The sequence below is a fragment of the Astatotilapia calliptera genome, chromosome 7, assembly GCF_900246225.1.
Source record: "Astatotilapia calliptera chromosome 7, fAstCal1.2, whole genome shotgun sequence".
In the NCBI taxonomy this organism is placed as follows: domain Eukaryota; kingdom Metazoa; phylum Chordata; class Actinopteri; order Cichliformes; family Cichlidae; genus Astatotilapia; species Astatotilapia calliptera.
In genome coordinates, this window is record NC_039308.1 from 67,143,369 (window position 1) to 67,159,353 (window position 15,985).

The 15,985-nt window shown below is 41.3% G+C and overlaps 1 protein-coding gene and 1 pseudogene across 1 annotated transcript; both read left to right on the forward strand.

The window, feature by feature from the left end:
* The first annotated feature begins 266 nt into the window (after window positions 1–266).
* LOC113027183 (cytochrome P450 2D14-like) lies at window positions 267–7,368 on the forward strand. Its single transcript, XM_026176782.1, has 7 exons — window positions 267–615; window positions 3,430–3,592; window positions 3,943–4,095; window positions 4,516–4,601; window positions 6,467–6,568; window positions 6,656–6,797; window positions 6,906–7,368. The coding sequence occupies exons 1-7, from the start codon at window positions 454–456 to the stop codon at window positions 7,091–7,093; spliced, it is 996 nt and encodes a 331-aa protein (XP_026032567.1). The 5' UTR covers window positions 267–453; the 3' UTR covers window positions 7,094–7,368.
* Window positions 7,369–11,113: 3,745 nt separating this feature from the next.
* Window positions 11,114–15,733, forward strand: LOC113027185 (cytochrome P450 2J2-like; annotated as a pseudogene).
* The last annotated feature ends 252 nt before the right edge of the window (window positions 15,734–15,985 follow it).

The following is a 15,985-nucleotide window of genomic DNA, read 5'->3' on the forward strand; positions in this document are numbered from 1 at the left end:
GAACCAGGGAGACGGAGTACAGGGGAAGATGACAGAAGCGACAGCATGAACTTGACAACACAAGACACACAGACATAAACACATGAAGGGCAAGGGAGGCTTAATACAAGGGTGATATAATTACAAATGAGCTGGAATAACTTAATGAACCTAAACAAACAATAAACATCAAAATAGACTAAACACAAAACACTGGGTCGCACGACCCAGGACCATGATACAAGTTTCATTTATATAATTTTTCTAGGGATCTTATATCTGTTTTCACTCTTGTATGCTTTTCATACAAGTTTCACACAAGACAGAAAATTTATAAGATATGGAAACCGTGCACATCATTTTATTTGAAAGTACACAAACAGAAAAGGGAGGGCCAACGACTGAACTACCCCTTTAAAAGAGGCTAACCATGTACACTACTCTTTTTTTCAGTGCATTCCTATCTGTCTCAACATGTTTGCTTCACTTGTGCTGCTATGGCTCTTCATTTGGATCGCCATCCTTCATCTCAAATCCTGGAGGCCCAAGAACTTTCCACCAGGACCTCTTAACGTGCCCCTACTGGGCAGCATTTTTCACCTGAGCCTAGAGAACCCCTTGAAAGATTTTGAGAAGGTAATAAAAATGCTGTTTGTTGAATTGTGTTGTTTTATCATTTTAAGTAACGATAAAACAACACGCATCAACATTGCGTGCAGCAGCAACCACAGCCTCCCAGACACTGTTCAGAGAGGTGTACTGTTTTCCCTCCTTGTAAATCTCACATTTGATGATGGACCACAGGTTCTCAATGGGGTTCAGATCAGGTGAACAAGGAGGCCATGTCATTAGTTTTTCTTCTTTTATACCCTTTCTTGCAGCCACGCTGTGGAGTACTTGGACGCGTGTGATGGAGCATTGTCCTGCATGAAAATCATGTTTTTCTTGAAGGATGCAGACTTCTTCCTGTACCACTGCTTGAAGAAGGTGTCTTCCAGAAACTGGCAGTAGGACTGGGAGTTGAGCTTGACTCCATCCTCAACCCGAAAAGGCCCCACAAGCTCATCTTTGATGATACCAGCCCAAACCAGTACTCCACCTCCACCTTGCTGGCATCTGAGTGGGACTGGAGCTCTCTGCCCTTTACCAATCCAGCCACGGGCCCATCCATCTGGCCCATCAAGACTCACTCTCATTTCATCAGTCCATAAAACCTTAGAAAAACCAGTCTTGAGATATTTCTTGGCCCAGTCTTGACGTTTCAGCTTGTGTGTCTTGTTCAGTGGTGGTCATCTTTCAGCCTTTCTTACCTTGGCCATGTCTCTGAGTATTGCACACCTTGTGCTTTTGGGCACTCCAGTGATGTTGCAGCTCTGAAATATGGCCAAACTGGTGGCAAGTGGCATCTTGGCAGCTGCACGCTTGACTTTTCTCAGTTCATGGGCAGTTATTTTGCTCCTTGGTTTTTCCACACGCTTCTTGCGACCCTGTTGACTATTTTGAATGAAACGCTTGATTGTTCGATGATCACGCTTCAGAAGCTTTGCAATTTTGAGACTGCTGCATCCCTCTGCAAGATATCTCACTGTTTTTGACTTTTCTGAGCCTGTCAAGTCCTTCTTTTGACCCATTTTGCCAAAGGAAAGGACGTTGCCTAATAATTATGCACACCTGATATAGGGTGTTGATGTCATTAGACCACACCCCTTCTCATTACAGGGATGCACATCACCTAATATGCTTAATTGGTAGTAGGCTTTCGAGCCTATACAGCTTGGAGTAAGACAACATGCATGAAGAGGATGATGTGGACAACATACTCATTTGCCTAATAATTCTGCACTCCCTGTATATCTTATGCCATCAGCTTGTCCTAAGTCACAGTTTCCTTCCACATAAAGCTTTGCAAAAACTGCATAAAAAGCACTTGCAGCAACAAAAACATAATATTCCAGAAACACGCTTTGCCATCCAATCAGCTGTTCATAACACTTCCTACATTGGAATAGACGTCAGCGTGAACTTTTGCATGTCTGCCATTACCTGCTCGAAACCGGAAGTGACGTCATTTTCGCGGAAATGTAGTTTGTTTTTTTTTACCATCAGGGCCTCATGAGCCTATACTGGTGTTTTTAAAAGTTATGTTTGACTTTATGACTTTCTGTGTCGTTTCTGGGATGCTGAGGACTCATATTGCACTGCTGGAAATAGTTTATTTTGATGCATGTGCGGCTTTTTTGCAAATTTGTTGTATAATATTTATTTTCGTTTTTCCTGCAGTGTATAAAAATTGGTGTATTTCAAAAATAAAACTATGAAGACAATCAAAATAAATTTCCTGTGGTGGGAAACTATCTTGTGCAACTTGTTTGGGATAAGCCTCTTAAATTTCTCTAACTAGAAATATATGTTAAAAAGCAAAAACGATTTTCAATTTTTTTTGTAGTTTATTGCACTTTTTTGCAATTTATGTAATTACTATGCACTTAATGCAGACATATTATTAAAATCTGGGCTATAATGGTTGTATTGATGTATAGCAACTTGAAATGCTCCCAAAAATGGCTCCACAGCATGTAAAAAATATAATATAAGCTCTGGCGGACTTGGTTCTATGGTAGGTCTTAAAGGGTTAACAGTACTGATCTTACCTTTTTACTGTGATTGCCTAATATGTTGTTGGTATAAAACTGACTCTCTGCACAGTTGGCATTTACCCAGCCAATACAGATTGGACCTTACCTTCTTGATAAGTCAGTATTTGCCAACAGAGTTTTTCTGTATGTGTGAAGGGGGTTATAATTATAATAATAATAATAATGGATTGGATTTATATAGCGCTTTTCAAGGCACCCAAATCACTTTACAATGCCACTATTCATTCACTCTCGCATTCACACACTGGTGCAGGCAAGCTACAGTTGTAGCCACAGCTGCCCTGGGGCAGACTGACAGAAGCGAGGCTGCCATATCGCACCATCAGCCCCTCTGGCCAACACCAGTAGGGTAAAGTGTCTTGCCCAAGGACACAACGACCAGGACAGAGAGCCCGCGGATCGAACCGGCGACCTTCAGGTTACAGAGACGCTTCCCAACCCCCTGAGCCACGGTCGCCCCATCTTTATGTTTCTTTATATAAAATAATAAAAGAGCAGTATATGCTTCAAAAAAACAATTATTTTATTGAGTATAATTTGTCAATATAGCTTTACTAATATGCCACAAGCTGTGTCTAGCAGGATGCGTACACAGGGTCCTATTTTCAGGTCATAGTAGAAAAATATTAAGGACATAAATTACATTTAATTCAATTTTTTTCATAGCTGCTTTAGACCATATAAAATGTTAATTCCTCTGGTCGGTAAATATGTTTAAAGCCCCTTCAAAATGTAATATTCATCTGAGGGTGTGACGCATGGATTTCAAACATGTCATTTTGTTTCCTCCCAGCTGAGGAAGTCTTATGGAGATGTCTACAGTATTTTCATCGGTTGTAAACCAGCTGTAGTCATCAATGGTGTAAAGGCCATGAAGGAGGCTATGGTGACCAAGGCTGCTGATTTTGCTGGACGACCTCAAGGCTTGTTCATTAATGAGCTCAGTGATGGGAAAGGTAGAATTTACATCATATGTTATATGAGGTATAATGGAATAATAGTAAAATCTTCTTTATCAGAAATTCTAAGTGCGACTCAGAGTCAAATGTACGTTTTGGTGGGTGTTTTGTTGCTGCTTCTCCAGTGCCCCTGTCGTGACTTTCGCGTGCATCAAAACAAGCGAAACAGACTCACAGTGGTTTATGTTTCCTACCTGGGAAAGTTGATGTTGCTGATGTTTTACTGACTTTAAACTACACTGTGAGGATCAATTGTTCACTTACGTTTTAGGCCAAGAGGTTGGAGAGCTTTGGAACAGGGAACATTTTTGAGTTCTTTCTTCTTTATGTTGCTCAACCTGTTGTAGGAGTCATTATGGCAGATTATGGCTCTAAGTGGAGGGAACAGCGTCGCTTTGCTTTGATGACTTTGAGGAACTTTGGTCTGGGAAAGAATTCAATGGAGGAGAGAATTCATGACGAGATCAAACACATCATCAGTACCCTGGAAAAGAACGTTGGTATGTTCATCGATGGGTTCACGCAACAGTTTTGCACAGTGCTGTTGGTTTCAGAATATTGATTTGTACTCTCGTACAGTGCTGTCTTGTTTCATTATGTCTCCTACAGGTAAAACAATGAGCCCTAAGGTTATGTTTCATAATGCAGCCTCCAACATCATCTGCCAGGTTCTGTTTGCTAGACGCTACAAGTACGATGATGAGTTAGGGTGTCGAAAAACAATGCAGAATTACAGCAAATGAAAAGCACCCATTATTAAAAACTTGACTAATCCTATGTTTAGTTCATCATTCACTCGTGGCATTTACCACATTGCTAATTTTCATTTTCTCTTTAAATATCATTAACTGTTGTTTGTTATGTAACATTTGTTTTTGACTTTCTTTACAACACATTGTATGATGCAACATCTCCCACAGAACGATGTCAGCACGAGATAGACCGAGTGTTAGACGGGAAGGACCGCGCCAGTTTTGAAGATAGACACAATATGCCCTACGTGCAGGTACAAATCATACAACATATGTCTGGTCATATGTTTACTCATATTTTACAATGAAGACAAGAAGACCCAAATGCAGGGTATTGCAGACTGAACATTTCGACTGGTTATGTCGCTGTAGTATTGTCATGATCGAGCCAGCGTTTTGAGTTTTCATTTATGTTGATGGTTTGCGTTTAAGTTCATTTAGTTATAAGCTTCTAGGTTTCCCAGTTACGGTTCATTGTTTATTAGATTATGTGGGCTCAAATTTTGGTCATAAATATTTTTTAACCTTGTAAACCCAAATATCTGAAAGTTTTATGTTTCCGCATCTATAGAGGAGAATTTGTGAGTGTGTAAAAAGGATTTGTGTTTGTAAAAGATATTTACACAAGTTACAAATTTTTTTGCTATGGTCTGCTTACAGATACAAAACAAAACAAAAACAGAAGCATTTATGTGTCGACTAGGCGTGCGACAATACACAAAATTGATGGTTCGGTTCGACACTTTGGTGTCATGGTTTGATATTTTTTCGATACAAAAAAATGTTCATGCCTTTTTTCATTTGCAATTTATTAGAATTATAAATATTTCTTTTACCTCAAAAGTACAGTTTTTCAATTAAATGCTGCTGAAACACCTGCAGCTATACTTGCTCCAACGTTTGAGAATGATGGGCAGGTCATGGAGGATCTGATGGTTGGCATCCTTGATGTGTTTGACCTGGCCGATGTCCTGCGTTGCTCGATGGCGGTTTCTGGCGAGGCGGTAGATTTTGTTCGCTCCCCCAGGCATGTCCAGTTCTTTGTAGAGTTTGTTATAATGTGACGCCTTTGCCGCTACTATTGCCTTCTTCGTGGCCGATTGAAGGGCCCTGTAGTGTTGATAGTCGCCATCGTTGCGAGACTGAAGCCACATCTTGAATGCTGTCTGATTGTTTGCTGCACGCTGTCATTGACAGCAATAAAAGTTGCAATTGCCCTGTCTATTTCTTTTGCCCTCTTATAACCATGTGCTAACGGCTGTCTAAATGACTCGGGTAGAGTTTGTAGCATGTGTGCTTGTTGTTGTTTTTGTCTGCTTCCACTTGTCTTTGCACTAGGGTGATGTCGACATAAATGTGCAGTCATATTCGTTGTGTTCCCACCGATGGAATTGAGCATTGCGTGACACAATCCAACATACTGTTGTACTTTTGTCCATGACGTGTTTACCATCAGGGTCATGCTTCACATGAAAACCAAAATAGTTCCAAACGCCAGATCTGAACGATGGTGCGGGAGGTTCAATTTCGGGTAGCGTTGAGGCAGTTGCCATGTTGCAACGAGCTTAACTTCTGTCTCGCTAGCTTGAGTGAATGCATATGGGCGGTGCTTAGTGGATCTGTGCTCGACAATGCAGCCTAGGCGGAGTAGTCAAACGCAGATCCACTGAACTCTCAACACAGACAGCATCATCAGAAGAAAAGTTGATAAAATAAATGAAAAATTTTGTATTGTTCGATACATATGCGTACCGAACCGAAAGCACTGTATCCAACAGTTCAATACAAACACATGTATTGTTGCACCCCTAGTGTTGACAATGCACAACTTTCAAGGATAGAAGACATACTAAAGACAGAGACAAGAAGACTCACATTAAACATGAAGACGGAGACAAATGCTTTGCAATGGACCTTATGCTTCTCACCTTATAACATCTGGGAGAGGCTTCGGACAAAGTTTGCTTTGTCATTGATTGAAGCCATTGATTTGGATAGCTGTTGTAATCATTCATTCATTACAATCTCTTTATAGAGAGAAACTAGATAACTGCTAGTACTAGTGAGCCTGCACTGTTTGTCTTTTGCTCTATGCTACATAAAACATGTCTTAATCCAGGCAGTGATTCATGAAGTACAGAGGGTTGCCAACACTGTTCCTCTCAGCGTCTTCCACTGCACCACCAGGGACACAGAGCTCATGGGATATTCCATTCCCAGGGTAAGAGGCAACCGGCTATACAGGTTTTAGGAATAGAGGCAATGAAGAGTTTTCTTAATGTCTTTTATTGTTTTGGTGTTTTTTCAGGGTACAGTAATTATCCAGAATCTGACCTCAGTACTCAACGAGGACGGACAGTGGAAATTCCCTCATGAATTCAACCGTGAAAACTTCCTAAATGACCAAGGAGAGTTTGTTAAACCAGAGGCTTTCATGCCTTTCTCTGCAGGTACAAGAGCATAGACAAATCTTACTTGGAGCAGCAGCAGAGACAGGGTTGTAATATGTTGTCAAATATGTGAACTACATGGTACTGAGACCTTTTTTAATGTCTCAGGTCCTCGGATTTGTCTCGGAAAGGGTCTGGCTCGTATGGAGCTCTTCCTCATCATGGTGACTCTGCTGATGAGATATCAGTTCATCTGGCCCGAGGACGCAGGAGAACCAGACTTCACTCCGGTCTACGGGATCACCTTAACTCCCAAACCTTTTAGCATGAAGATCCAACTCAGGACACCACAGTGAGATGGTGTGCCGACGCTGTAGCTCAGTGACTCAGATAAAAATAGAGGCATACTTAGAATTGAATAAAAATAAATTTCTGCTGCCTTAAAGTCAACAGTCACAAAAGTAAAATATACATAAATTGGGCGAGTGCACCTATCCCAACATAGGGTTTGATCCTTAATTAGTCTCTAAACTATGTATTAGATTTTCCCAAATACTGCAGGGTCTACCCTGAGGCAACGCTTTGTGTGATTTGGAGCTATATAAAAAAAACCTGACCAACAGTCGTCCAACATCTAATTTGGAAAAAAAAAAAGATGTGTGGATGTGAATCAAATCAAATTCAAATTCAAATTCAAATTTTATTTGTCACGTACACAGTCATACACAGTACGATATGGGTAAATTTAACTAGGAAGGAATAAAATATAAATTAAGGTTAAAAATGAAATAACTGTACAACACAAATTAGAATGAAGGGTAAATTTAACTGGGAAGAATAAGATAAAATATATAAATTAAAGTTGAAAATAAAATAACTGTACAACAAAATACACAATATAGAACTAAATAAGAATGTATGAAGAAATCTAAATAAATATATACACAATAACAGCAGCTGTACAAGTATTAACTGGAAATGAAGAATATAGTGACCAGTGTTGTGCGATCCACATTATGTCTTGTGCAGTGCAAACATGCTTAAAGTGATTTAAGTGATGAAGTGAAAACAATGTCCAGAAAGTCCAGTGTGTGTGTAAGAACTGTATATGTGGGTCAGTACTGTGTGGTGGTGTGATTGAGAGACCGTATCGCCTGCGGGAAGAAGCTCCTCCTCAGTCTCTCTGTGTTGGTCTTCAGGGAGCGGAATCGCTTTCCTGACCTCAGCAGAGAGAACAGTCTGTTGTTGGGATGGCTGAGGTCCTTCACCATCTTCCTGGCCTTGGTCCAGCACCGCCTGCTGTAGATTGAGTGCAGGTCAGGGAGCTCGGAGCGGATGGTGCGCTCAGCTGACCGCACCACACCCATCATTGTGTTAATAAAGAGTGTTTTCTCTCATAGAAGTGAAACAATAAATCCATTACAACCCAGATTTGTGTGTGTTGTTTTACACTCTCATGGTTATGCAGACTCTTTTTTGAGGTCATCTTTTGTGACAATTAATTTTAGTTATTGGTTGTTCAGCAGATCTTCCTGGTTTTCAGACATTAACAGAAACTCATTTACAACTGTCCCAGATTTAAAAACTCACAAAACACATGTATAGTCTTTACATCAGCCCAAATTACAGGTCTTTATAGATTTTGATGGTAAGAAACACTTTAACTTAAAATGGGTTAACAGACAATTTTTAATTTCATCATTTCACAGAAGTTATTATAAATACAAATAAAAATAACATCATTAGTTTTTTCACTTGATATAATAATAATAATAACTTTCGGTTGTTAAACAAGACACTACAGTGGTGGGTCTTATCACCAACGGTGATGAGACGGCTTACAGGGAGGAGGTCAGCGCCCTGACCCACTGGTGTCAAGACAACCATCTCACCCTCAACGTCGCAAAGACAAAGGAGTTGATAGTGGACTTCCGGAGGTGCAGAGAAGTACACACCCCCATCACCATCAACGGCGCTGCTGTGGAGAGAGTGAGCAGCTTCCGGTTCCTTGGAGTACATCTGGCTGAGGATCTTACGTGGTCAGTACACACAAACAAAACAGTGAAGAAGGCGCAGCAGCGCCTCTTCTTTCTCAGGAGACTGAAAAGATTCGGCATGAGCCCCCGCATCCTCAGGACCTTCTATCACTGTGCCATTGAGAGCATCCTCACTGGATGCATCACCACCTGGTATGGCAACAGCACCGCCTACAACTGCAAAGCTCTCCAGCGAGTAGTGCGGTGCTCTGAACGGATAATTGGAGGTGAGCTTCCCTCCCTCCAAGACATCTACAGGAAGCGCTGCCTGAGGAAAGCGGGGAGGATCATCAAGGACTCCAGTCACCCCAGCCATAAACTGTTCAGACTGCTTCCATCAGGAAGGAGGTTCTGCAGCATCCGGTCCCGTACCAGCAGACTGAGAGACAGCTTCTTCCACCAGGCCATCAGACTGCTGAACACTTCATAGACACCTCAGCTTCACTACTGGAACTTTAACATTATGCACTCCATACTGTACAGTAACGCCACTGTTTTGCATATTATTTTTTTTTTTTTTTTTTTTTTTTACTATTTAATTTGTAAAAATGCATATACACACACACACATACACACACACACATACACACACACACACACACACACACACACACACACACACACACACGTAGGAAAATATTTAGTATACACATCCAGAAATGCATACACTATTATATATTGTACATATATTTATTAGTTTCAGGTTGGCCATTCTTGTATTTTGCTCGTTTGTGTTGTTGTGTTTGCACATCTCTGTTGCTTGTGGGGCTCGCACACAAGAATTTCACTCGCATGTGCTGTGCCAGTGTGCCTGCACATGTGATGTGACAATAAAAAGTGATTTGATTTGATTTGATTTGTAGTTTCTTGTTTTGTATTTTGACAGTTTTATGGGCTCATATTTCATCTTCTTACCTTAAACATGGATTAAAGATTTTTATTGTAGTACATATGTATTTCATTATCTTTTCATGTTTAAATACTATTTATTCAACATGTTTGTCCTTAAAAATGAAAATTATGTTAAATCTACAACATGTATTTTAATTTACTGTCTCTTAAAAATACAGAAATATTCTAAATATTAATTACAGAAAGCTTATATATTTTTATGTGATGGTATCCATCCATCCGTTTTCTACAGCTCATCCAGGTTCAGGTTGTGGGGGCGGAGTCTGTGGAGAGCGGCACAAAGAAGCCCAGACATCCTCTGCCTGTATAATGAGACATTTACAGTTTTACCAGGTCTAACTGATTACAAATAGCTTGGGGAAAAAATGGATCCCATTGATGCGACCGTCTCAGGAGTACATCACGCCCACCCACATAATATTCAAACCTTTGATTTCCGAGGAGCAGCCAATCAAAGGAAAGTGGGTGGAGCTGCTCCAAGTACCAGTACAACATTTTTAAAAAGATGGTTTGAAATGCAGTATTTTTCCAATATTGTGAATCATGCAAATCCAAGAATAAATATCTGAAGTTGTAAAAACAGTCCTAATACAGGCATCCATTGTTTTTCTTTTTTTAAACTTTTGTCAGTTAAACATTAAAACAAAAAGTACAATTTTAAATATTTGCATTTCTATATATTAAATTAAAAGTGAAGTAGGCATCATAGGTACCATTATGTTCTGTGGCAACAGTGATAGCAGACATTTGCTTGCCTATGATGGCACAGACATGCGTAGATCAAGTCGGTGTCGAACAAATGACTAACCCGATTCAGTGCCTCTGCAGGCCCCACGACTGTGCAAAGGTTGTCTGTGTTTGTACAGTAAAGGGTTAAGGTTAGGGTGTACAAAGGCCCGATGAAACAGAATACATTGAATCACAGCATCACCATGTTTGCATCTGTTGCTCTGATATTGTTGTTGGTGTTGTTGCTTCTCCTGCTGCTTTTTTCAGCATACAGACCCAATAATTTCCCTACAGGCCTGCGACCAATCCCCGTCTTTGGAAACCTGTTGGATCTCAATTCAATTCAATTTTATTTATATAGTGGCAAATCACAACAAAAGTCGCCTCAAGGCGCTTCATAGATACAGGGAAAAACCCAACAATCATATGAGCCCCTATGAGCAAGCACTTTGGCGACAGTGGGAAGGAAAAACTCCCTTTTAACAGGAAGAAACCTCCGGCAGAACCAGGCTCAGGGAGGGGCGGGGCCATCTGCTGTGATTGGTTGGAGTGAGAGAAGGAAGACAGGATAAAGACATGCTGTGGAAGAGAGACAGAGGTTAATAACAGATATGATTCAATGCAGAGAGGTCTGTTAATACATAGTGAGTGAGAAAGGTGACTGGAAAGGAAAAACTCAATGCATCATGGGAATCCCCGGCAGCCTACGTCTATTGCAGCATAACTAAGGGAGGATTCAGGGTCACCTGAGGGAAGCCAATGCAGGATCTGGAGAAGCCTATTGCTGGTCTAGAGGGGGTAAAGTTTAATATCTTTTCTAATATTTTAAATATATAAAACAATTCTAAAAATTTTTTAATATATGCATTCATTGATGTACACACTGATAGGTTTGTCTGAGATTCCTGCATCTTTAATTGTTTCCTGGTGTTAGTTTTTGTTTTCCGTTCTATCTAAAAATAAAATATTAGATGGGATTAGATAAAACTTTATTAATCCCTCCGGTGGGTTCCTCCGGGAAATTCGGTAAGCTGCATACAGGTTAATAAGGGAAATGACTGTTTTTAGTCTAGATATAATGATACTCACTTGTTGAATAAATATCTTAAAAGATGAATGAAAATAAAGTTGAATATGCCAAAGGTTTTTTTTTCGTGGTAGTTATTTCACTCGGCTGTTTGTCTGCCTGAGCTGATGAGCTGAGCTCCTCACAGAACAGAGGGGGCTTGGCTCTGTGACCTGATGGTCAGTTATTTATCAAAAAAATCTAACTTAAAAGAATAAAAATGCTCTGCAGAGCTGCTGTGAGGTGATTTTAGTCCAAACAAGGTCACTCGTTTGGACTAAATCTTTACGACGACGATAACTTTTTAAAATCAACTGTAAATCAATGTTACAGTGTCTCATAATTGCACTGAATCTGAATTTCATACCCTATTTTTATAAAACATGCCACTTTATCTCCCCCAGCTGGCTGAACACTATGGTAACATCTACAGCCTTTTTATTGGTCCCAGGCCTGCGGTTGTTATCATTGGGCCTTAAAGGAGGCCCTGATCCACAAAGCTGCTGACTTCTCTGGCAGACCACAACACCTAATGTACAATCATGCTGCACAAGTGAAAGGTACGATAGCTTTCTGTGACTTTCTGTCTCTTTATGCAGCCCCCGCAGACATGTTTCATCTCGTCTCAATTTTTACACCAGATCCTCTTCCTGATACAGCTCCCAAGGGATTTGTGTCTCTTCCAATCAATCAATCAATCAATCAATCAATCAATCAATCAATCAATCAATCAATCAATCAATCAAAGCTTTATTCGCCACATGCAGGTTGCCCTGCAGTGAAATGGGACCCCACCCTCCCGACCTTACACACACAATACAGACATCACATGGGGATACAGGTCGGAGATCGGTAGCGTTACAGAAAAAACACTGAAATGTACACTACAATGGGAAAGTACAAGAGGAAAAAAAGAGAGCTCTACTCATGCTGTGCTTCCATGGTAGGACAGCATGAGAACAGGAAACAAAAAAACTCCTCTGCACAAAAAAGCACATAAATGTCCACAGCACAACTTTGTGAAAGACATGACAAGTCACAGGATTGGGTGGGGGGTGAGGAGTAATCCGAAGCGAACACAGCAGCCGCCCTGCACAGCGCTACCATTCCAGCGCGGCGCACAGACCCGCCGTGTTCCCCCGCAGGAAACAAGCATCGAAGGCGTTTGGAAAGGGAGGGGGATGAGTGTGTGCTTATCAGTGTAAGTGTATGTGTGTGTGTGTGTGTGTCCAGAGTTCAGCTGAGACAGTGTCCTCCTCCCTGCCAGGCTAAGTAAACAGTCTGCCAGTCAACCCAGGTGGCCTTGCATGGAATGGGGGGAACAGTCTAAACACAGTCGTTATCAGGGTGTTGTTGTTCAGCTCCAGCCTTGAGGCCGCAGCTGGCGCCGAAGGGGTCTCCGCATGAAGTGATGATGGTTTTTACTTTAGTGCGAACAACTCATATGAATTTCAAAGCTGTTCTACAGTCCGACACTGGTCTCTCAATCTCCCGTTGGAGAGCCGCGAGCTTCCTATGATGTTATCAAACTTACGTTCCGTGATGTTGTCGTTCTTTTTGCTCAAAGAGCCGATTCTGAGAACTCACGACCGCAGTGCACTTCCCCAAGATGTGATCGAATTTGCGCTCAAAGTTGTTATTCGAGCGAGCCCCTCCAGATGTAATCCAGTTTTTCACTCAGAGATCTTATTCTGAGTATTCACGGCAGCCGTAGCTTCTCCAAGATCTTCTCCGTGCTGCACTCAATGAGCCCATTTTGAGAAACTCACGCCTTGTCCCATCGTTCCAATCCCAGCGGGCAGCCTTGTGGGGGTTTGAACAGCCGGTTCCGCTTCCTTAATTCTTCGATAAGTCAGGGCCAAGCCAGCTCCGATCAGCCAGAACCCTGTTACCATGGTTCCGAATAGGTAGATATCTTCAGCAGTCAGGCTCACCCGAGCCCAGACTTCTCGTTAAGAAAGGGGTGTCAATTGCATTCAGAGACCAGTTGATCAAATCCACAATTCCTCTTTTAGGTTTTAGAGAACAGACTGTGAGAGAGTGTCCAGGGAAAAGTACACGAGACACGACAAGGACACAAGAGGCTAAGCAGCGAAGATAAGGGGAAGAGGAGAGGAGAAAAGTGCGACCGCCTTCGCCGTGAGCCAAACGAAGTTTGGAACTGAACTGCATAACTTTTGCTTGTGAGGTGAATGTGTAAACCACTAAACTATGAAAATGTAACTGCTGTGGTCCTCCGTTTGTTATTTTAATGGTAAAGGAGTAAGAGCACAATGACAGCCTCGGGTCTCAGAGTTGCATCGGATAACAGTGGCCACTGGAAATGTAATGCAGACGTATTAGTCTGCATGTGGTTGGAGTGCAAGATTAAAATAAATTAAGTGGGAATACTTTCTGTGGTGACATGAATGTGATGTAAATACTGTGAAACAAAGTAAATGCTGAATGTCAAAACTCCTTACACTGGCACCATCTGGTGGTAGCAGTGAGAACAACAGGTGATGTGCTTGTAATTACTGAAACATAATTAAAGGGATAAAAGTTTCCGTTTTTGCATGTAGCTCACCCTCCAGGAGTGGTTTTAGCAGATTACAGTCCCGGTTAGAGCACAGACGCTTCTGCCTGATGACCCTGAGAAACTTTGGTCTGGGGAAACAGTCCATGGAGCAGAGGATTCTCGGAGAAATGCAGCACGCTGTGAAGCTTCTGCTGGAAAGCGTTGGTATGCTTTTCTCCAGCAGTGAGTAACTAATTGTTTTTGTTGCTCTGTTTTTAATGACGTGTGTGACTAAAAACGTCTGTTCACATTGTTTCTCCAGGTAGGACCACAGACCTTCAGCTGCTGTTCCACACTGGAGCCTCAAACATCATCTGCCAAGTTCTGTTTGCTGAGCAACGAGGATGAATTCATCAAGTTTTCTGTTCGTCTTTTTCATGAGACATCCAAATTAATCGCTGGGGCACGGTGAGCTGCTTTCATAGTGACGCCTCTGAATATCATGCTGTCACTAATATTATGCAGAATAAATACAATCTGCAAACAAGGTCACACCATAACAAGACCTTCAGTAAAATTACATTTCATCACTTTTTTCATCTGTACAGACTTCCTGTGGTGCGCACCTTCCCGCTGCCTTTCCCGAAAGCCTTCAAGTATTTCAGGCTATGTTTTGGAAAGTTTTGATTTGCAAAACTTTTGTAAATAATCCTTATTTTATGTTTTAATGCAGAGACAATAGCAAAGCTGTCATATGTTTGATGATATACTCCTGTAGAAGTGAAGGAGCTGACAGGTGAAACCTCTTCCTTAGATGAACATGATCAATAATCATGTATAACCACTATATTAAAAATCAAATATTCTCATTCAAACCAGGAAAATGTTCGTATTAAAAATTAAAATTATGTCACTTGAAATTGAAATGTTGAGGTGACCACATGTGACCACATTGAGGCACATTTGAATCAGGCACAAATGACACAAGCACTGAGTGCTAGCTCTCCATATATTTTCAAACATTTCCCCCAAAAGCAAGAAAAAGCCCCAAAATTCTGTTATTTTACTGGACGTAGTATGATGCAACACAGGATCAACAATACAGCACCTGCAGTATTAAGTGTGAGTCAGTTTTATCCATGTGTTTAAAAACATCCATGTCAGCATGACACACGGTGCAGTCATCGAAACAGCTCATCAAAGCTTTTTTCCTGTTAGATCGCCCATGAAAGAGATTTGGAGAAGTTGACAGAGAACAAAAAGAGCAAAGTTCCCGGTAAACCACGTCGTTTATAGATTGCTACCTGGAACCTGGATGAACTGGACAAGGTGTGTGTGTGTGTGTGTGTGTGTGTGTGTGTGTGTGTGTGTGTGTGTGTGTGTGTGTGTGTGTGTGTGTGTGTGTGTGTGTGTGTTTGCTGTCTCCTGCTCAAACATTTCAGTGTAAACAACTGATTAAAAAAACACTGACGCACTCGTTTCCTCTCGTCTGTTCATCAAGAGAGGAAACGACGGCTCGTTGTTTTCTGAAGACCAGCTTTCACTGCGCACCGTCACTATGCTGGAACTGACCCACCTGCAAACACCATGCTTGTTGCAATCCTCTACCTGATGAATTAGCGCGAGGTGCAGGGTATGCTTTTTATACAGTGTCTCGTTTAGCCAAGGAATAGCTGCATGTTTGATGCTTTGTGACCTGCAAAACTAACGACATCTTAATAATAATAAATAATAATAATAATACATTTTATTTAAAAGCGTCTTTCAAAACACCCAAGGACACTGTACAGAACAAACAATACAGCCATAAAAACAGGAAATAAACACAATAATAAAAAAAATGTTTACGAGCATGGAGAAGTTATATAGAGAAGGCTATCTTGAACAGGTGGGCTTTGAAGGTGGACTTAAAAAGAGGGAATGAACTGATGTTTCTGAGGTCGGGGCATAGGGAATTCCAAAGTCGAGGGGCAGAGCGACTAAAAGCCCTGCCTCCCATGGTGAAAGG